Source organism: Anabas testudineus, chromosome 9 (assembly GCF_900324465.2).
Source record: "Anabas testudineus chromosome 9, fAnaTes1.2, whole genome shotgun sequence".
NCBI lineage: Eukaryota > Metazoa > Chordata > Actinopteri > Anabantiformes > Anabantidae > Anabas > Anabas testudineus.
In genome coordinates, this window is record NC_046618.1 from 7537494 (window position 1) to 7559047 (window position 21554).

Sequence of the window (21554 nt, forward strand, 5' to 3'; positions counted from 1 at the left end):
ATGTCCTGTAAGTACCTGACTAATCAAATGAGTGACACACTAGTCTAATTCACTGTAATATTCTCTAACTTTACCATAACAATGATATATAACATCTTATTTTTAACCAGTACGTGTTTTGTTTGTACATTTATACAGTCTAACATAGTTTTTATTAGGAGAGGTAATTAGCACTGTCTTTAAGGTGAACTTACAACTAGCTAGCTTGATTTATATTAGCACCCAGAGAACTTACAGATGAAAAGATTGTGGTCTACGACACTTTGCATTTACATTTTGTAAAAATTGTAGAAGATTTATCTGACTTAATTAAAAGAAAATAGCTGTTGCAACTTAATATTTTGTTTAATGATGCAAATGAGATAGATCTATTGCAGAACACCCTAACCCGATGGTCCACATGAGAAATAGTGGAATATTTTGTATTATTTATTTTTAACTTAACTTTATGCTGTGATAAACCTGTATAACTAACATTAATGATATATATATAAAATGACCATCGGAGCATTAGATGTTTCATGTTTTGCACTGTTAGTTTAGCTGTCATGCTGCAGCTCATAGCAAACTGCTGAGTTTTATGACCTATAAAGTTATTTATTGTTAAAACAGTGTGAGTAACATCAGCCACACTTCAGGACCCTTTTTGCACACTGGTTCCAAGGAGGGAGTGCTCCAGCTCCTCGACCATGTGCACTGGTCTCAGGAAGGGGATGTGTGTATGTTTCCCTTCAGCAGAGCTCTCCACAGTTAGTCTATTGTTAAATGTGGCTGGGAAACAGCACAGGAGCAGCACAGACCTTGAAAAAACAGGGGAGGCATGAGACTGCTGTGAAGTTGAATGAGAGGCTAACCTTTGGAGCACACATCCCTCTAGTGTTTTTAAGAGGGCAGTTCAGCTTTGAATGACAGGGAGTTGCCTTGTTGTAATGGTCTTCAACAAGAAGGTCAGCCATAACATTTCTTAAGGATTACTGTGTTTTCCTGCTGAAGGATGAGTTACTGCCACTGTAAGTACACATTTTCTCTTCTTGTTCCAGTCACGGAAGTCTTGGATTGAGGACACTTTTTCAAAGAGAGAGTGTGTGAAGTTTATCCCTTCCTCGCGGGACCTACACAGGTACAGTAAACTGGTGTCTGATTGCAGCGTTGATAAATGTTTAAAGTACAACATTTTATGGTTCTCATATAAAATACAGGGTGGCTTGTTTGCTTAGTACATAGTATAATATTAACGGCAGTGCTTGGATACATTTTTCTGTTGTGAGTGCTGAAGTATTTGGCATTCAGCCCTTCCTTCCAGGAATAGGGACCATGCAAATTCTTTGATAATGTGCTATTTCCTGTTTTTTTACAGATGTACTCCAGTATGTCAAGTATGCCAAAACTTGATCAGGTATAATTTATTAATTCTCTGTTTATGTGTGTCTTTATGCCACCCTCAAGTTGTGACATATATCCTACTGCCCCACCTCCCATACCAATGAAGCCCTTGTTTTTCACTTTTCTCACATCCCTTATTTAAGCATTTTTGCTTTCTTTATTTTTCTTGTACATTTTCTCAATGTAGTTTCATTTTCATGACTGACTATAAAATTAATAATAACAAGGTATTTTATTATGTTTCTTTACTATATGAATAAATAAACATAGTATATGACAGTGGTAACAACCGCGTTAGATAGTTGAGAATGAGATGTTGTTTAGATGTGTGTGAGTTTTGTAAAATGATACACACCTTTATTTTGGGACTGCTTTACCATCATTTACCTCAGTTTTGTTTAGCTTAAAAAGAGACTCTTCTGTTAATATTTAAAATTTTCAAGCATGCACTAAAACCTTAGGGGTTATGTTATGTCAAGTCAAAACATTACACAGTGTGACTTTTTTTTCCAAGGTTTCTGCTTGGGCCTTTAATAGAATTACAGTAGAATTAACATTATATTAATCTAACAGATACGTATGATTGTTTCATCCTAAAGGAAAATTAACATTTGATGTTTTCAATACATCTCTGATAAACTTAAATAAATATCAAAAAGGACCAGTTGAACAAACAGATGCAATGTGAGTGAGAAGACTAGAAAATACCCAACTATTTAGTCACTTCTGCTTCAATTATTTTTTATGCTACTATTAAATTATTTCTTTTTCTTGAACAGATGTTGTTGCGGTCGTCTGATCGCGGAGCATTCTTGGAAAGAGTCTGTTCCTCCCATCACGCTCAATCCTGGTCCTGGACAGGATGTGGAAAAGAACTGGTCAATAGAGTGCCACACCAAAGCCAGTCCTACCAATGCCTATGGGACCATAGACTTTCAGGACACTGCCACACGTGTCTGCAGGGCAAAGGTCTGTGTGTGTCCCTAGGCCACATTTTAAGGTTTTATAAAGATTACCTCTAAATTCAATGTAAACAGTTGTCCTAGAGTGAACAAGACATGAACTTGGATTTGGATGGTTATATGAATATGTTTTGGTTTGTCATGATGTAAACAGACATTAGTGAGCTGTATTAAAACATACATAATATCTACTTCAAACTGTCCTGAAAACATTCATGCTGCTATCACCTGAGAAAACAAGCCTCTCAGTCCCACACAGTTCCTTCTGTTTTCTGTGTAGTTTGTTCGTGTGGCTGTGGACTCAAAGCCAGAGTTACTGGCTCAACTGATGCTGAGGGAGTGGCAGATGGAGAGACCCAAACTAATACTGATTGTCCAGGGAGGCTCAGAAAACTTTACCCTGCCTCCTAAAGTCAAGCAGGCCTTCAGCAAAGGGCTCATCACTGCTGCTGTGAGCACAGGGGCATGGATACTAACTGATGGCATTAATACAGGTCGGTTGAGGGGGGTCAATTTAATGGGATTGAACAAAGTCTTTTAACCTGAAAATGTTTAACTTTTTATCTAATAACTTCAGTTTTTTCTAGTTCAGGTTGTTTATTTGTTGCCTCGAGTACTGTAAAACTAAAATACACACAAGAAGAAGACATACAACATCAATTATTTCAAGTTGAAACCGAAAATGAAGTAAATACAGTAGAAGTATCCCCTGACATAGTCAGTATAGCTATGACAAGCTCTGTTTATTTGTAAGGATTTCCGGTCTCATCTGTGGAACATCATCTTCCAATGTCCATGTTTTTACCGTTACACAAAGGAGAATATGACACAGTTTGCTGAATTTTATGCCTTTCTTTAGTCATTTAATTTCTTTATCTGTATTGTTGAATTGTATGTGTGCTGTACCTTCTGTTGCTCTTTGCATACTCTTTAGGTGTGTCTAAGTATGTAGGTGATGCAGTGAAGACATTTGGTGGCCATGACCTGAGAAAGAGAAACACAGTCGGCGTCACACCATGGGGAGTGATTGACAACAACATGGATCTTATAGGCAGAGATGTAAACAAAATTTTGTGTTCATCATTTTACTGTGATGGATTCCTGGTTGGCTTTTGATGTGATTTTCCATCAACACTGTTAAGGTGTTCAGGCCCTACCAACCACTGGGGAACCCTTTGAGCAAGAGGGCCTGTCTTAATGGTTTCCACTCCCACTTTCTGCTGGTGGATGATGGAACGCTGGGAAAACATGGCTGCCAGCAAGGCCTCAGGAGGAAGCTGGAGAAACACATCCAGCTACAGAAGATACACCCTCGTGAGTCACTGTTTGTGTGTGTGTGTGTGTGTGTGTGTGTGTGTTTTTGTGCATAGGGGTTTGATGTGTCTTATATTTTATCACCCACCACTCTTGTTTTGCAGGACTGAACCACGGAGTACCTGTGGTGTGTGTGGTGGTGGAGGGAGGTCCTGCTATTGTGTCCACAGTGTTGGATTATGTTAGCAGTGTGCCCCCTGTACCAGTGTTTGTGTTTGAGGGATCTGGCAGGGCTGCTGACCTGCTCTCCTTCTTACACAAGCAGACTGCCGTTGACAGGTATATGCAGAAATAGGTCTTATAAAGCCACATCATTTCTAAATTGTACTTTGTACTTCATATGTGCACGTTTTCATGCTTTTTTTTTCTTTGTTATGTTTGAGTTGCCTTATGACAAATTTAACTAAATAATAATGTTCACTGCATCTTTTAGGCAATTGGATGCTGATATTAAAGAAGACTTCCTTGTCAGGATTGGGGATGTGTTTGGGGTAGATGGAGCAGAAGCCTCACAGCTTTACGATCTCCTTCTACAATGTATGGATCACAGAGAGTCTGTAAGTAAAACAAATCTGTAAACATCTGTGTGTTGGTTAAACACCTGAGCTACTCACACTATTTCAATACATCTTTGAACAACAGATAACCATCTTTGACTCAGAGTCAGAAGACCAGATGACACCCGATGCAGCCATTTTGACGGCTACACTCAAGGGTACTTGTTTCTCTCCTCTTGGTTGTCATGGACACTTTTACTACAAACATTTTGACACATGGCCATAAGGAAGCTGCAGGTATAGTTAATATCATTAACAATTGCCTGGGTATGATGATGGCTGTCTCACTAATAATACATCCTGAGATATACAGTGGAAAAAGTAAGAAAAAGAAAGAAAAAGTATGTGAACCATCATTTCATGGTTTTCATTAATTTGTAATACAATGTGATGTGATCTTCATCTAAGTCAAGAGTATTAACAAATATACTGTGCCTAAAATAACACAAAACAAATTGATCTTTTATGTCTTAATTGAAAACAACCAAAAAACCTTATAGTGAACTCTTTAATTAATAATGTGTTAGCAAGTTATGAAAATTAGTTTGGAGGTGTGGACTAGAGCTACTTTGACTGACAAAAAACACTCAAACTTTTTGAGTTTGCTCTTCACAGGAAAAATACGCAAGCGCACATTGACACTTCACAGCAGTATTGGCAAAATGGTTTGTGGACTGATGAAACTATTAGTAAAGTAGTCAGCTGAAACTCTGTAGAAGTTGGGTGATACAACAGAACAGTGAACTAAAACACACAATATAATGGCTTAAGAAAAACTAAATCTGCCTTTTGGAGTGGTCAAGTCAGAGCCCAGACTTTAAACCAAAAGAAATTCTATGGAATCACTTTGAAGAGAGACGTGAGACATGACACGTTGAAACAATATGACAGATCTAATTCAGTTCTGCAGGAAGAATGAACTCAAATTCCTCCTGAACAATGTGCCGCTCTGATCCACAACTACAGGAAGAACCTGGTTGAGGTTATTGCTGCCAGGGGGGTTAACCAATAATTCATTTTAAGGGTTCACATACGTTTGTCCCACTATCACTATGAGTTTTTTATGTTTGTTCTCAATAAAGACATAAAATACCGATTTGTTTTTTGTTATTTTAGGCACAGTATATTTGTTAATACTCTTGAATTAGAAGATCACATCACATTGTATTACAAATCAATGCAGAAAACCATGAAATTCCAAAAGGTTCACATACTTTTTCTTGCTACTGGTAAGTTCTGTTGTATGTTTTTTGCTCTTTATGGTGAACAGGCACCAAGGCCAGTCCTGCAGAGCAGCTGAGTATGGCTTTAGCCTGGGACAGGGCAGATATTGCACAGAAAGACATCCTGGTGTGTGGACAACACTGGCAGGTGAGACTGACCAAGTAAATCACTACTGCAAACTTGGATGTAATTGCAAGTATTCATTCTTTTGGGTTGTGTAATCATACTTATTGTAAGCATGTAATGTGCTGTATCTAGGTGGGTTCTTTGGAGCAAGCCATGCTGGATGCTTTGGTGATGGATCGCGTCAGTTTTGTCAAACTGCTGATTGACAACGGCATGACTATGAGCCGCTTCCTCACTGTGGATCGACTTGAGGAGCTTTACAACACGGTTATTATACTATATTTAACTCTCAATTCTAATGCTTGTGATGCTTTCCTTTGCCGTTCTGAACACCCCACAGTGCTCTTGTTTGTCTTGCTGTATTCTTTCCTACTTTTTCCCTTGGCTCTCTCTTTGCTATATAAACAGAGGAAACTGGTTCTTTTGTTTGTGGCTCTTGAAGCACAAATTCCAAAACTGTGGCTTTGATTGAAATCACCATAATACATCTTAAGTGTTTTACACCAAGATAATGTGGTCACTTGCATTCAGAACATTTTCATTGTTGTTGTTTTAGGAGTTTTCTGAGATCACACAACTGTTTGTGTGACTGTCATGAGAACAGTCACAGCTGGCTTTCTCCACACTGTCTTTAACTTTTGTGTATTAAAGCCTTTTTTACTTATTCATAACTCTGGGATAATAAGTCCCTCTAAGAAAGAAGCTCAAGATCCCGGAGCTGCTACTGTGTATACAATGCGCAACTGTGCTGAAAAGTAACCAGCAGATTAATTTCCTCTGATTAGATAGTTTGTAGTTTATCCTGCTTTTCTTTCTGAATAATAATAAAAAATTTTCCTTCATAGCCACAGGGACAGACGGACAGTTTCTTGCTCCATCTCGTTGAAGATGCAAAACAGGTGACCAGTGTGGATGAGAACACTTATAATCACATAAACATTAAGTTACACTGCAAACCACTCCGTTTACTCAGTCGTAGTTTAGATCAATTTATGTACTGGTATATATTTCCATACTGACTATATGTGTATTTACTGTATTTCTTTTGGTGTGGGTAGACTTCTCTTCCCATAGGTTACCGTCTTTCTCTCATTGACTTGGGTCTGGTGATAGAGTACCTCATAGGAGGAGCATACCGCAGCACCTACACACGGAAAAACTTCAGAGCTGCATACAGGACAAAGGGCAAAGTGAGCCGTGTTTACTATTTTTTTATGTGTCAGACAAAAAACAGTTTATCCTTATTTTCTTGTTTATATATTTATTTATTATTTGTATTTATTACTCCGCACTCCTCAGCACTGTATTGGTGTTTACAGAATGCTAGACAGGATAGTTCCACCTCCTTGTTCAAACAGAGACATGGAATAATAACAACCTCTGGCAGCAGCAGAAGTCTCCAGGACCTTCATTTCTTTAGAACTGCTCAGCCCTACAAACGCAAGGTTGGTGTGAGCTTTTATTTCAGTATGGCTTATATACTGCTATTGCTATTCAATCCTATACCTATACCAAGCATTGTAGATTCTTTTGCCCATGTCTCTATAGGATCAAGATGCATCACCCAGTAGCAGTAGAGAGAAATCACTGACTCCTGGCCTTGACGCTGCTCCGCTACTGGCTCCCTTCAACTTCAATGACCTGTTTGTGTGGGCTGTGCTTCAGCAGCGGCAGCAGATGGCACTGTTCTTGTGGCAGCACGGCGAGGAAGCGCTGGCACGTGCCACGGTGGCGTGTAAGCTTTACCGCTCCATGGCTTTTGAGGCACGGCAGAGCAGTATGGATGATAACATAGCAGAGCGATTAAAGACATTTTCACTGTGAGTGTCTGTATGTTTAAATTACAGATATATCCACTTGTAAGATTCACAAGTTTCACTTCCAAGTGAAAAAATTATTATTAAATATTTAATATATAAATTTCTTTTTGTGTGTTAGTTCATGGTGTTATTTAATGGTTTTTGTTTTATTTTTTGTTGATTGACATTATTGATTGGTATGAAAAATTGCAGATGTTTGCATGTCTCTCCTGTCTCTGTGTATTAGTGAATTTGGTCAGCTGGCGGTGGATGTGTTAGACTGCGCATTTCGTCAGAACGAGCAGATGGCCATGAAGCTGTTGACTTCAGAGATGGAGGCATGGAGCAATTTCACTTGCCTGCAGATGGCTGTCTCCTCGTGTCATAGGCCATTCGTCTCACATTCCTGCACTCAGACCCTCCTCACAGATCTCTGGACTGGTCCGCTCAACATGCGAAAAAACTCCTTTTTGAAGGTAAACATTATAAGAGTTGACAAATAAACTAGATAAAATCAATGTCCAGACCATAGATGTTTGGACATTTATAAATCTCCTTCTCTTTGGACTCTGTACTTCAGCACATTAAAAGATTCAATTATTTGAAAAGAATAATTGACAAAGTAAGTGGAGGAAGTAGGAATTGTTTCCTTTTTAACATAGCACCTAAATTGCAAACGTTCAAAATAAGTGGACATATTACTTCTAACAATTAATAATTCTTTGTAAAAGAAAAGCGGTGACACAAAATGAAACCGTTTTAAAAGGATCTTTAGAGATAAGGTCTTTCCATATTGGTGTAAACCTACTGAAATTACAGCTGAGACTTGACTCTTTAATTATTTTAACTAAATGTGCACAGTCTGAGTCTGGAGAAAAAAAAAAGACTTGAGAAAAAGTCTGGGCTGTAACTGTCAGCGGGTCAGCACTGTTTTCACATATAAGCTCCAGAAAATGTTGGGACACATTGGGCAAAGTTGTACTTTTTCACACATAGTGCACAGCAAGAGATTGTCCAAGTCTGACATGTTCTCACATGGGGAGAAACTTTACTTGATTTCAGAGAGGGGTGGTGGCGCCTCTGGAGAATGTGCGGGAGGCATGACATAGGCAGCTTAGCGGGGAGATTGGGAGATTCTGTTGTGTTTTTAGAAACATGGCAACAAGTCACACGGCCAGGTATAGGTTAATAAATAAATACTGGAGTGTGCTTCTGCTAACTTATGACATGTTGTCCATATTCCTTGAGAGTATAATCTAGCTGTCTAAAGCTCCTTAGTAGAGAACAGCCTGTTGTGTATTTCTCCCATGCTGCATTAAGCAAAGATTTGATTCATCATACTAAGTCTGTGATTCTTTAGAGAATTAGCTACTCTCAAAACAAACACAGATTTTCCGTGACGTCTGTTGTCTCCTTCTTTCAGATTACTTTGAGTCTTCTTCTACCCCCTGCTATCTTCCTACTGGAGTTTAAAAGCAAAGCAGAAATGTGCCACGTACCACAGTCCCATGAGACAATGCTGTTTGGACGTGACTCAGTGAAGTCGGTACCAGCCCCTGAGAAAACGGATTGCACGGTAAAGTGCCAGTTGTACACTTGTTTGGCACTGTTTTGAAACTGGAACTGGAATCCTAATAAATGGCCTTACAGTAGTATTATCCTTGTTTTGCCTGCTCTTCCTTTCTCTTCTTCTCTCCTACTCTACTTTACACTCTTAGGGCAGTCAGGATGCAGAACGAGGACTGCCTATCCACGACAAAAGTCCTGTCTCCTGTCTGTGTCTGTCCTGGATCACAAGGCTCTATGAATTCTATGGAGCTCCTGTTGTTAAGTTCTGTTTTCACACAGTAGGTGGTGTGCATGTTGATATATTTAAATACATTTACATATACTGTGACACAGTATGTGTAGTAGTTGTTGTACAGTTTATTTTATTATTATTTTTATTTCATTATATTTTTCTAATTGCTCCATATGTCTCTCTGTTTTGTTTTGTTTTTTTTTTTTGGTGTGTGTTTTCACTCTAGATGTCCTACTTGGCCTTTCTGATGTTGTTTTCCTACGTTGTCCTGGTGAAGATGGAGGATCAACCCAGTGTTCAGGAATGGCTGGTCATATTGTACATTTTGTCCACTGCAATGGAAAAAACCAGAGAGGTGAGATAATCATTAATGGGATATGTTGTTGTATATCTAATTCATTTATCCTTAATTATTAAATAAAAAAAATACATAACTGCTAGAACTGGCAGTAAATAATCTAAATCTGATTATGTTTAATTAAATAGTAAAATAAAAAAAAAAACACACATTCAAACAGGAAAATTAATATTCAATTTTGAGAAAAAAAAACAAAGCGTGTGCTTCTGTGTGAGTACCTGAGCTGCTGCACTGAATACACTGTATGATGGACAGGAGTCACACGTCAATGTTATTGATTCAAAATGAAATGTAGGTCAAACTGAAACGAGTGAATAATTCAACTAAAACTGTGTCATAATGATGACAGACAGTTCACAACTCAAATCAGCAGCAGCGAGTTTGACTTGCACTTTGAACATTCAGAAAATCCAGAAATACTTAACAACTAGTAACGCAAATATAGTATATACTATATATACTTTAACTGTTGGTTTGATAGCTTAACCCATTGGGACTCCACAATTTCAAAATGTATATATCTGAACTAGGTGCTGATGTCTGAGCCAAGGAATCTGAGCCAGAAACTGAAGGTTTGGTTCTCGGAGTACTGGAACGTTTCCGATTTCATTGCCATCCTCCTCTTCCTGGCTGCACTGGCATTGCGTTGGAATGCTGATCCCTATCGGACAGCAGGACGCATTAGCTACTGTCTGGACATCATCTTCTGGTTCATCAGGTTGATGGACCTGTTGGCCGTCAATAAGCATGCTGGCCCCTACCTCACCATGATCACTAAGATGGTGCGTAGAGAGTTTCTGAGAGGGAGTCAGAGATGAGCAGCAAGTGTTTGTTGTTTTTTTTCTTAATTACAATGATATGTCTCCCTGTGTGTCCAGACCAGAAATATGTTCTTCATTGTGGTGATGATGGCAATAGTACTGCTGAGCTTTGGAGTGTCCAGAAAAGCCATCCTGTCACCAGATGAGGAGCCATCCTGGAGACTAGCTCGTGACGTAGTCTTCCAGCCCTACTGGATGATCTTTGGAGAGGTCTATGCAGGCGAGATAGACGGTCAGTGGTGACGATGACGTTAGTTTTGCCCTAAATTCTGGCTTAATGACAGAAGAAGAAGTTCAACTTTTACCTGTCTTTTACATGTGAGATGTCCCATATTCCTAAAATAAGGGCGATGTAAACAATGTTTAAAGCAAAGTGATTAATGTAACTGGAGTAAATTAAAGTTTAATTTTATTCAGTCAGACTCACATTTCAAGTGATACCTAATTATGTTTATTTGAGGACAAAGTTATATGAGGTGAATATCTTCTTTGTTTCAGGATTTAGGATTTAGATTATATAATAAGATATTAAGTATTTGTTACACTTGTAAACATATTTTTGTCACTAAGTAACATTAAAAGATTTAACTGTGTTTTACAAGTAGATTTTTTTCTAATGCAAGTTCTCTCCATGTATTAACAGCATGTGAGGGTGGTGCACCATGTCCCCCTGCTGCCTTTGTTACACCATTCCTCCAGGCTGTCTATATGTTCTTCCAGTATATCATCATGGTCAATGTCCTTATAGCATTTTTTAAGTAAGCACATTTATAAAGAAAATTCCAATTTCAAATTTTGTGGTAGAAGACCATGAATACTTTTACTCAAATTAATGTCTCCTCTATAACAGCAACATCTACTTTCACATGGCAGCAACATCCAATAAACTGTGGAAATACAACCGTTATCGCTACATCATGACCTATCAAGAAAAACCATGGCTGCCTCCACCATTTATTCTATTTAGTCACGTGACACTTGCTTTGAGAGCCATATACAGGAGATTTACAGGAGACGCTGAGCGGGAAGAGAAGCGGTCTGGACTTAGTGAGTATTGCAGTGTGTATGTGTGTAAAATCTAATAGTAGTTACCTGTACACATCTTACAGGACAGCTTACAGCATGTGCCTTGTAATAAAATCACTTGTGTCTTACCAATCTTTACCAGAGCTCTACCTGGGCCATGAGGATCATAAGAAGCTTCATGAGTTTGAGGAGAAATGTGTGGAGGCTTACTTCCATGAGAAGAGCGAAGATCTCCACAGCAGTCAAATTAACAGGATCGGAGCCACAGCAGAAAGGTTGGATTGATATCCTGATCAATTCAATATCTGATCTAAGAGGGGATACAGGATGCTTCTCAGTTTGCGTTATTACAGAATATAACCCTTCAGCTTATTTGTTTATACTGCACAAGGCTTTCTCCCGTCAATAGCTTTAAAATGTCAATGTTTTTATGAGCTTAAAATCAACGGTGTTTACATTTTTGCCAGAACGGTAAATATGTAACATTATTAAATTAAAAAAATGTCTGAATGTCCTTTAAAAATTGCGCTCCACTAGAGCAGAGGAGATGTGCATGATGTTGGGAGAGATCTCAGAGAAAGTCAACTTCGTTCAGGACAGCCTGTCAGAGTTGGATGGTCAGCTGGGTCAACTCCAGGACCTTTCAGCATTGGCTGTGGACACCCTTACTCTGCTCTGTGCCTCTGACAGCCTACATCAGGAGGAGGCACGCCTGGCTTCATGTCAACCCAGCACAGCATCCCGACGCATCCTCCCTCACAGCTGGACCCTCCCGCACAGAAGTGGGACAGACTGTGATGTACTTAATATTCGACGACTGCAGGCCAAGTCTTGTAAAAGTACCCCTCCTTCTTTGCTAAAGGGACACACTCACACACTGGTGACAAGTAGACGGACTTCACAGGAGTGCCATGTGGGAGCCAGGGGGAGCAGGGGAGGAAGACAAGGACACACTGAGGAGGAAGGAGCAAAGGAGGTAGTTGGTGTTTTTATTTTAATTTTCATAAGTGAGAAGTAAAGCAGATGCCAAGCCAGAATACTCTTACAAACTCATAAAGTATCACGTTATAATGTTAAGATATATCAATATCTTCTACATCACAAACACAACCTTCTATGCTTTGACTATGCTTTGAAATCTTTTATTTAACACAATTTTCCCTAGGATTCACATTCTGCTATTGATCATCCCAGTGAGAATTTAGTGGGACTTTCAAGGCCTGCATCCCACTCTCATTTTTATGGAGTTCATCTTAGTGGTCTCAGAGATCAGACACCATGTGAGTCCTGTGTCCCATCCAGCTGTGGGTCTCCTCTTTCTCCAAGAGGCCTGGAGTCGCCATATCATAAATTCTGGACATGGGACCCATATCTGTATCCCAGTCAGGAGGAAACTTCTATGGAAGAGGAGGAAGAAGGGGAAGAAGATGAAGAAGATAATGAAGAAGAAGGAGAGCAAGAGGAGGATAAGACACACAAAGAGCTGCTTAATATAGATCTGTCCAGAGCCTCTAGTACTGCTGTACTTCTCCCTGACTGTCGAGATATCTCTGAGGGTTTGATAAATCCTGCCTTTTCTCAGGATGATAGCTCAATAGTTTCACAGTCCAAACCTTCCAGCCATCAGAAGAGATCGATGAAATCTCCCAGGCTGACATGTCTGTCCAGAGATCGTCCCTATGGCTTCTGCAGGTCTCTATCATCCAGCATGGAGAATATGACTTTCTCTGGAGCACCGCTCAGTCCAACCAGGGGATCATTTCCCTCTCTTAATGAATCAATGAACAATGAGAATTTGCACGGCAGGAGGAGCTTTAGAGACGAAACTTCGCTAGGATGTTGCAGGAGCAAAGGTATTTATCTGAATTTACATTTGTATTAACAATAAGCTCAACTTTTCCAACACATCATGTAAGATAAGATAAGATAAGAAGACTTTATTCATCCCACAATGGGCAAATTCTTTTGTCTACAGCAGCAAGGTGACATTAAGTAGGACAACAGTATAGAAAAGCAGTATAGAGTCGACAGCATCAATATTAACTACACAAGACAGTTAAATATGCAAAAAAATAAACAATGTGTTTTTGTTCATGCAGTATGGTCCAAGTCCACTGACTTCACTAATGTCTTGGACATCAGAGGCAAAAGCCAGAACAGGAAGACAGTGAAGATACAAGAAAGGAGTCCAGAAACTGTAATGTGACACAAGATGTGTCCTTCAGACTATACTTTATTTATAATAATTGAACATTTTCAGTCTGGCACTGACTACTGCATGCGTCAAAAAACTAAAAATTAATCTAAAATCATGTTTTAAATGTTTTGTTTTGCATTATGAGACTTTCCACTTAGATCTTTTTTTATCTCTTTATTTCTTATGGAAAACACCATTAAAATCATGCAGTCCCATTTGTCCGATGCCTGCTGGAGGAGACGCTGGAGGTTACGAGGGGAATCTGCATGTTGGTCGGCTTCCACCAGCCTCAATCAGCTCTGTAAGGAGCTATGGTTACATATAAATAAACTACAGTTAAATCTGTGTGTACAATCACACAAGGTGGATTAAACAAAGACCATGTTGGTTTGTCATAGCAAGACTTTTGCAATTTATTATGTGAACAAAATCAGCAAATGCACACATACAAGAAACAATGGCCTTAAGAGAATATGGACCAAAATGAATGTACATTGTTTTGTTAATATTGTTTCAGATTTTGAACCTATGGATTTGTTCCAGAAGCAAGCACTTTCTCATCAGGTAAACCAGTGACCAATTGTGGCAATGCACTGTAGTAACTGTAGAAACTTTAGAAATATGGAGGAAATATATTTTTAGTGCATCATATGTCAGATCTGATTACTTTGCATTGACCTTCAGGATGTGTGGAGCCCCACTCATTCAGCGTGGAACAGCTGGGCCAGATCCATGAGCCGTAGGTCTTCGTAAGTTTGACGTGCTTTTAGTCTGTCACTTTATCTGGGAATCTCACAACACTTGAAGATTGCAGTTTTAATATTTTTTATTATTGCTTTTTGCAGTTTACAGAGCGGCTTTCCCCCTGAAGGTATAGGTATGAAAATCAATTCCTATTTATAAAGATTATTATTTATATTGATTCTTTCCTTCATTAATACTGAAATATAGACGTTTGCATTGTAATGTCCCTTTTCTTTTGTTTGCTGCAGCCAAGAGTCCCTCATTCCAGTCCACTGAAGATTTGTATCCACACTATTCAGGTATTAAGATATATGCAGAAAATGAATCAAATCAATCACCAATCAACGTCTTCATGGCACTAAACCCAAACAGATTTTGCTACTTGAAATGCTTTTATGCTTGTATGTTAGCTCCTATTCAGTTTTCACTGGGATGTGTTTGTCTGTTAACAGCTATGGAGAGAAACAATTTGATGAGACTGGCTCACAACATCCCCTTCACTCCAGTTTCCATTATGGGTACTTTTTTGTTATGGTTATGTTGTTAATTATCCATGGTTGTAACTTACTGATTAATTTCTTCCCATCTCTTTCAATTAACTTCATTCTTCAGGAGGTGAAGAGGTGAGCGTCTATTCTCTGGAGGAAGTGTGCTCTGATGCTGACCCTGAATGCAGCACAGTCTCCTCCTGGTCATCACGAGGACTGTCTGCAATGCTGCAGCCCCTCTCCAGTGAGGAGGGTTCTCTAGATGGGGGTCTACGACTGGGCTGTCGGGTATTGTGTACATGGGCAGAACAGGATGTACTCAAACCAGGTCTAGTATATGTTGTCAAAGCCTTCAGGCCAGAGGTGGTTCGAGCCTGGCAGAGGTACTTCCCTGGTAGCACAGCACTTCAGCTTTGTTTAAGGGTAAATATTCCAACATCTGTATAGTGAACACATGCAGAACATAAGAACTTTATTGGTATAACTTTACCTTCATATATTGTTAACTCTATGTTTGATGTTCTTGAAGGAAATTCAACAGCAGAGAGCAGCCCAGAAGATGATGAAAGTGTTCAATCAGGTCAAACCAGAGGATATGCGCCACTCCCCAAGGTGTGTGTGTGTGTGTGTGTGTGTTTGTTTTGTCTCTTGCGTATATCTGTGTGTGTCTGTACATGTCGTAATCGTCTTCTGTCCAACAGATTTCTAGATGTATCACTGGTCCTCTGGCATTCAAACGGCCAGTGGTTGACTATTGAGAGGAACATGTTTGGTGACTTCAGGAAGTACAACAACAACACAGGAGAAGAGATCACCCCCTACTGTTCACTGGAAGAAGTGCTGCTTGCCTTCTCCCATTGGACATATGAGTACTCAGGCAGAGAGCTGCTGGTGCTTGATATTCAAGGTATATCCTTCTACTGTGTGTGTTTGTGCCTAAACTAAGAGGTGAATGATCGGCTATGAACAATACAAACCATACGGGTATATATACACACAAGGATCTGTGTTTTGTCTTTCTGTCTGCATTGTTCTGGTGTGTTTTTTTATTTAGTTGCTTTGTTTTTGACAGGGGTTCGAGCGGAGCTGACTGATCCCACAGTCATTATGGCAGAAGATCAAGGGTACAGTTAAATAACAGTAACATCTGCAGCACATGTCAAGTTTAAGAATGATGTGTGATCTCAGGAGTTATTCACCTCTCAGTTTAAAATATCAGTTCATCTCTAATATGCCTTGCACTGTCTCTGGCCCGTGTTGCAGTGGTAGCAGGGGTGAGATGCTATTTGGTCCCGACAACCTTGGAGACGCTGCGATCAACAGTTTTCTACAGAAACACACTTGCAATGTCTACTGCCAACGATTGGGTTTAGAAGGTGAGAAATGTCCTGCACAAATGGTTCAGACAAGGCCTCCAACTCTTTGGAGAGTGTATTGTGTTCATGTCTAAATTTGTGTGTGACATGAGGATTAGTATTAACAGGATTTCATTTCGCAGTATGTGTTTTTTCTTTTCTCTGTGCACATGTGTATTTGCATGTATTCGTATGTCACCTCTGTGTCGTCACTCAAGGGGGCCAACATTGGCTCTGAGATAAATCCCCAACAACTTCAAATGAAGACGGCACACACCAACAGCCAACTAATTAAGCCACGAGTGTTCGTTTATTTCTGTAACAACAGTAGTGTTTGAGGCATGGGGGTGGGCCCTGCTTTGTGTGTTGTGCTGCACGGCCTTTGATTACGTATTAATCATGTCTTTGTGCTGGTGATGTGCTGCTGAGACATTAGCTTTGATTAGCTATTAATTAATGTCTCTGGGTAGACACGATACCGGCATCTAGAGGATAACTACTCGGAAAAGAAACTGTGCTCGAAAACAAACAAGCCCGGCAAACAAACATTCATACACAGTTGTTTTGATATTTCAAAGGTGCATTGTGTTTCCTCTTCCTCTTCTTGTGCCCTCTCCAAGATTTCTCCAACAAATCAAACCAAATTATTCATGCTGGATGCATGGACTTCCTCCCAGGCCTGTCAGAATTCTCTTTCTTGTGGTAATGACTGTCTTGTTTGAGCGACATGTTGCAGACTAATGTTTCTGTTGTTTAGATTTAAGGAAGAATCCGGACATCTGTGAGAGCAGCAGTGAAGCAGAGCCAGTATCGGGAGAAGAAGAAGAAGAAGAGGACAATGAAAGCATGGTGTAACCTTTGACCGAAGAAATAAGGAATAAAAAAGACAAATGCACTTTTTCCAACATGTGTGCCAAGATATGCCTGAACACACACACACACACAAATGTTTACACCAAAACTGTCTTGGTGTCCATCAGAGTGATGGGTTTAATTATGATTAGTCCACGACTGGAGTGATTTAGAGAATTATTTTAATTTGTGTATAAATGTTTTACTATTGAGACAATTACTTTTATTATTTTTCTAATTATTATGCACTTAAAAATTATGGATTATTTTACCAAGATAAAATTGATACATTTTTCGCTAAAATAAAAAATGTTAAACTCTAACAATGTGACAGTGATGTTTGAGACAGAAAAACGAGCCAGAAATGCACCCATAAAATTTCTTTTATTTTTTTTCTTCCCACAACAAAATGTCTACAAAAGCGATAAAATATAGATTTTAACAAAAATCACTTCAGACCTTCACATTATATTTACATCTCCAAGAAGGACTCACTAAGGGCCCTGCATAGCTCTGAACTTCAACCCAGTCTGATCCATCCAATGTGGCTGTGGCTGGCTCTTTAGTGCAAATGCTTGCATGCACACGCACACTTTCATTCTCATAAGAAAATGAAGACATTACAGTAGAGCTTGTGTTTTTATGGTAGAGTCAGAGTTCAGAGTCCAGCAGCGTGCCCTTTCACTCAGTGAAAAAAAGCATAAAATGTAAAAACTGTTTGTCAGTGTAATCAAATACACATTTTCCTTAGAGTTCCCCTTTTTTTGATTGGTTTCTCAAGTAAACTCACACAGTAAAGCGTCTATGCCCCACTCTGCCAATCCCTCCGCTCCTCACTAGCTATGGCACTTTGAAAACAACAAAAAATTAGTTTTTATATATTTTTTTCTTTTGTTTTGTTAGTCCTGTGTAAAAGAGGTTCTGTAGCCAAAGTACCTTCAGGGTTCGGTTACAGATTGCTACATTTTGTTTTATTTGCTCTTTCTGGGACGCAAAGACATTCTAAATAATAAATTAACAAGTTTTACACACTACTCCAATTGCACGCATATGTAATGCATCAAGGAAGTTTACAAAGCATTGGTAGAGAAATCATCATTTCACTCTCACACACACATAAACAGACACACGCGCGCACACATTTCTCAGAAAAAGGGAGAAGGAGGCTTAGGGTGGAGTGTGTTTCGCTAAGTGTAGGAAATGCATTTCAAACCAAGTGTATTAAAAATGTATGAGCAATTTGTCCGAGCCGTCACGTAGAATGACGACTAGTTTTATTGTGCGCTCTACGATGTCAGTCTGTGTTGATGGAGTGCTAAAGGCGCATGATGTGTTCAGCCCCTCACACTGAACAGGCTACTCCATGACATTCAGAATAAATTACCCTCCCCACATCGTTCCCTCCCGCCACAGGTTAAGGGTCTCTGATCCGGTTCAATAAGGCCAGTTCTGAATGGGCCGTTCACTGACTGACTGATTATACCAACTCACACATTCAGAGGTTTAGGAAAAAAATAAGTTAAATCCCACAACAAATGTTTTGTTTGTTTTATATAAATAAGAGCATTTTATTTAAAAAGTCTTTCAGCTTGCAAAAAAATGTGTTTTGATCTGACTGAATTGACGTGGAATTTGCCCTCAACCCGTTGCCCTCCCAGCCATTCACCCCTTCCACGAAGCCCACAGTACCATGAGAAGAGAAAACACAAATAAGCCCCAAATGTTTCATTGCAATGAAACGTCATGCAAATAGAACAGAACAACAATAGGCTAATAGTAATAGAGAATAGTAGTCATAATAAGAACAATAATAATAGTAAATAGTAATAAAATAAAAAATAATCTTACAATGCAAACATGACAGTGGTAAATGCCTCCAGTTCTTATTGCTACAGTATCTTACTTACAGTGTTGAGTTGCCTCTTATTTTTGCCAGCACATCCCCTCTCACAACCCCCCATCCCACCCTCTGATTCACAGTCTAATAAGGGAAAGTAACACACATCACACAGAAAACCTCATATTCAGAGTTGGAATTCACTGTCCCAAGGGTCTAATGATGCTACTTGATTCACAGCTTACTAAGTGGACTTGCCTCACTCTCCCAAAAGCAGCAAAATAAGCAGTAAACATGGGAAAATGAGTGTACAGTGGTGACAAGAGCACAGTGACATATATATAAATATGTATATATGTATATATATATAGCTTGTGCTTCGTAATCATGCTTGTCATATAGTCTGGGCAGCTCTAAAGAGAATTTGGCCAGTGAATTCTTGCTCTATTTGCACATACACACAGACACACACTTATCAAAGCCTTGTCTGGGCAGATTCCATTGCTGACATACGTTGGCGGCCGTGTATGTCACTTTTATCCTAAAAAGTTATTCTTTTATAATTAATTTTTTTTTCTGTAAATTTGCAAAAATATTAAACCCTCTTTTAATGCAAAGTCAGAAAAAGAGCTGCTCCCTGAGAGATGCTGGGTAGTGCATCGAGCCTTAATGAGCAAGTGATTGTCTTAGAGAGTCTGGCCTCTGATCCAGGGTGGGGTCAGGGGTTCAAGGAAGGGTCCTGGGCTTTGGAGGAACCTGTGAATGGATCACTGACAGCATGGAACAGATGGATGTGAGCAGATCACTCATGTTTAACATTGGTGCACATTCCCCTTGCTGTTAACATTGTTTTGTTCACCATGTGGAAGAATGAAAGTGTTGTTGATGTCAATGAGTGCCTACGTAGCCTGTCTGTGTCAAGTCTGTGCAGGAAGTCATGAGATTTGGTCACTGTGCATTGAACATTTGCAAACAACAGATAACCTAACAAGAGATCTCGACATTTAGTGCATTAATAACACTAGATCAGAGTTTCTGCTAATCATCAGTTAAAGATGAGGTAAAAGTATTAGTGCTGTGCTGAAGAATGTTTTAACAGTATTGTAATTTTGTTAAATGTGTTTAGGTAACAAACTGTAAAAGTAGCAGATAATAAATCGGTTGATTAATTTACGACAATATTGTGTAGTGAGTCACTTGTTTTGCTTAATAGCTCATTTAAAAAGAGGGTCTCACTAAAAATGCAGAAATGAGCGGACTCCTAAGCATGTTTATCCTCAATTCATTTTGGAATTATTCTTTCACCACAAAAGCCAATGAGAACTACCAGGAGATTATGATGACATATCCCCATAGTATAAATACTCAGTAAAACCAGTGGGACTCACACAGTGACCAAATGTTAATCAGCCTAACGCTAACGAAGACAAAAACTACAACGATGTACTTTAAGTGCCAATAATTATGGAATGACTAAGAAAAAAGCAAAAGATGATTGTCTATTACAGCTTCCTCCTGAATGGTTAATATAGCATTGCAGCTTTAAAGATCTGCATCTTCACATCTTTCAGCCAGTGCTCTGTCCTGTATCATATTGGGTCACATTAAACAGTCTGCAGAGCCTGTGGTGGAATGTGTACCATCTGTGGAGATTATTGTTCACTTATGATCAAGAGTCAAATATAGTGCATTCGAGTTAAAACTGCTACCCTGTTCGGAACAGCTGAAGATAGGAAAAGATAGGAGTAAGATCAGAAAGGCAGTATGAAAGTTATTGCTCTTTAAAGAAAAGGGTCCTTCATATACACAGCCTGGAGTGATTGGCATCCATGGACTGGATTGTGCAAATAGTGAGGAGGAAAGAGGGCATACAGCGCTCATATAGGTATTTGAAGATGGGAAACGTTTGAGCTAACTTCAAGTTTGTGATTTTTGTTTGTTTTTGTTTTTATGGTGGACACTATGTCCACATCTGTCTGCTGAAATCTCATGTCAAGACCCTAATACATAAGAAATAAGGGGAGGGGGAAGAGGAGGGATTTATTGTGAGGTCCTACTTTCTGATTGGTTGTTTCTGGTTGATTGTTCAAAAGCAGTCCAGCTTTTATTGGACGTAATTATTGCAGCGAGAAAAAAAAGATCAATAGTATGGCAAATCTGCCAGATTCTTTTAGTTGCAAAATAGAATATTTATGTACATATTTTCACCTTGAAAAGTAGTAGCCATTATTTACTTTTTAAATCCTTCATATGCTCTCTTTACATTTCTATAGGTTCTCATCAGAAGGATGTACCTGCTTTACATAAGAATAAAATCCAGACAAGGCTTCTATATATCAGCAAACCTGAATTGATTCTCGGTTTTTACCCAAATATTCTTTTACAAGTCTCAGCTTTACAAATTCTGTACACAAGGAACTATCAAATAAAATAAAAACACATAGACAAGGTATAGTCAGCCTCAGTGAACTGCTGTATATTTAAATTAGGACTAACTTATTTTAACAGAACAAGAAGTAATACTGGAATCCGCTCTGCACTAGGAGAATATCTACAATAGCTTGTCTAAATCCATAGTTCACTCCCCCATCCAGCTGCTTCAACTTAACAATTCCTTCATCTGAAAAAAAAAAATCAAAAAAGATTTATTTCAAAGTTAAAACAAATTAACTTACCCATTTTTTTAGAGTTTGACAGCTTAAAATTGTTC

The 21554-nt window shown here is 39.0% G+C and overlaps 1 protein-coding gene across 7 annotated transcripts; it reads left to right on the forward strand.

Moving 5' to 3' along the window:
• Window positions 1-726: 726 nt before the first annotated feature.
• Window positions 727-21499, forward strand: trpm6 (transient receptor potential cation channel, subfamily M, member 6). Of its 7 annotated transcripts, none has more exons than XM_026342760.1 (40): window positions 733-947; window positions 1041-1120; window positions 1358-1396; window positions 2163-2352; window positions 2626-2839; window positions 3280-3404; window positions 3488-3659; window positions 3764-3938; window positions 4093-4216; window positions 4302-4374; window positions 5487-5587; window positions 5699-5833; window positions 6412-6465; window positions 6625-6756; window positions 6886-7011; window positions 7115-7386; window positions 7613-7841; window positions 8789-8941; window positions 9093-9212; window positions 9393-9521; window positions 10055-10306; window positions 10403-10577; window positions 10989-11103; window positions 11196-11392; window positions 11514-11646; window positions 11909-12347; window positions 12537-13224; window positions 13471-13568; window positions 13779-13869; window positions 14086-14132; window positions 14253-14317; window positions 14414-14445; window positions 14561-14611; window positions 14765-14830; window positions 14925-15223; window positions 15330-15412; window positions 15502-15707; window positions 15873-15924; window positions 16064-16176; window positions 16913-21499. In XM_026342760.1, exons 1-40 carry the CDS (start codon window positions 906-908, stop codon window positions 17008-17010), a joined length of 5985 nt encoding a protein of 1994 aa, XP_026198545.1. In that variant the 5' UTR covers window positions 733-905; the 3' UTR covers window positions 17011-21499. The 7 variants fall into 7 exon arrangements, 5 of the variants coding, with proteins under 5 accessions (XP_026198548.1, XP_026198547.1, XP_026198545.1 ...); XM_026342759.1 differs by having other exon boundaries at window positions 734-947; window positions 9084-9212; XM_026342761.1 differs by having other exon boundaries at window positions 734-947; window positions 6925-7011; window positions 9084-9212.
• Window positions 21500-21554: the final 55 nt, after the last annotated feature.

Coding starts and splice junctions, on each gene's coding strand:
- trpm6 (XM_026342759.1), top strand. CDS start 906: ATGACAGGGAGTTGCCTTGTTGTAATGGTCTTCAACAAGAAG. Junction 3,405..3,487: donor TGGATCTTATAGGCAGAGAT/GTAAACAAAATT, acceptor AACACTGTTAAG/GTGTTCAGGCCCTACCAACC. Junction 9,522..10,054: donor CAATGGAAAAAACCAGAGAG/GTGAGATAATCA, acceptor TATCTGAACTAG/GTGCTGATGTCTGAGCCAAG.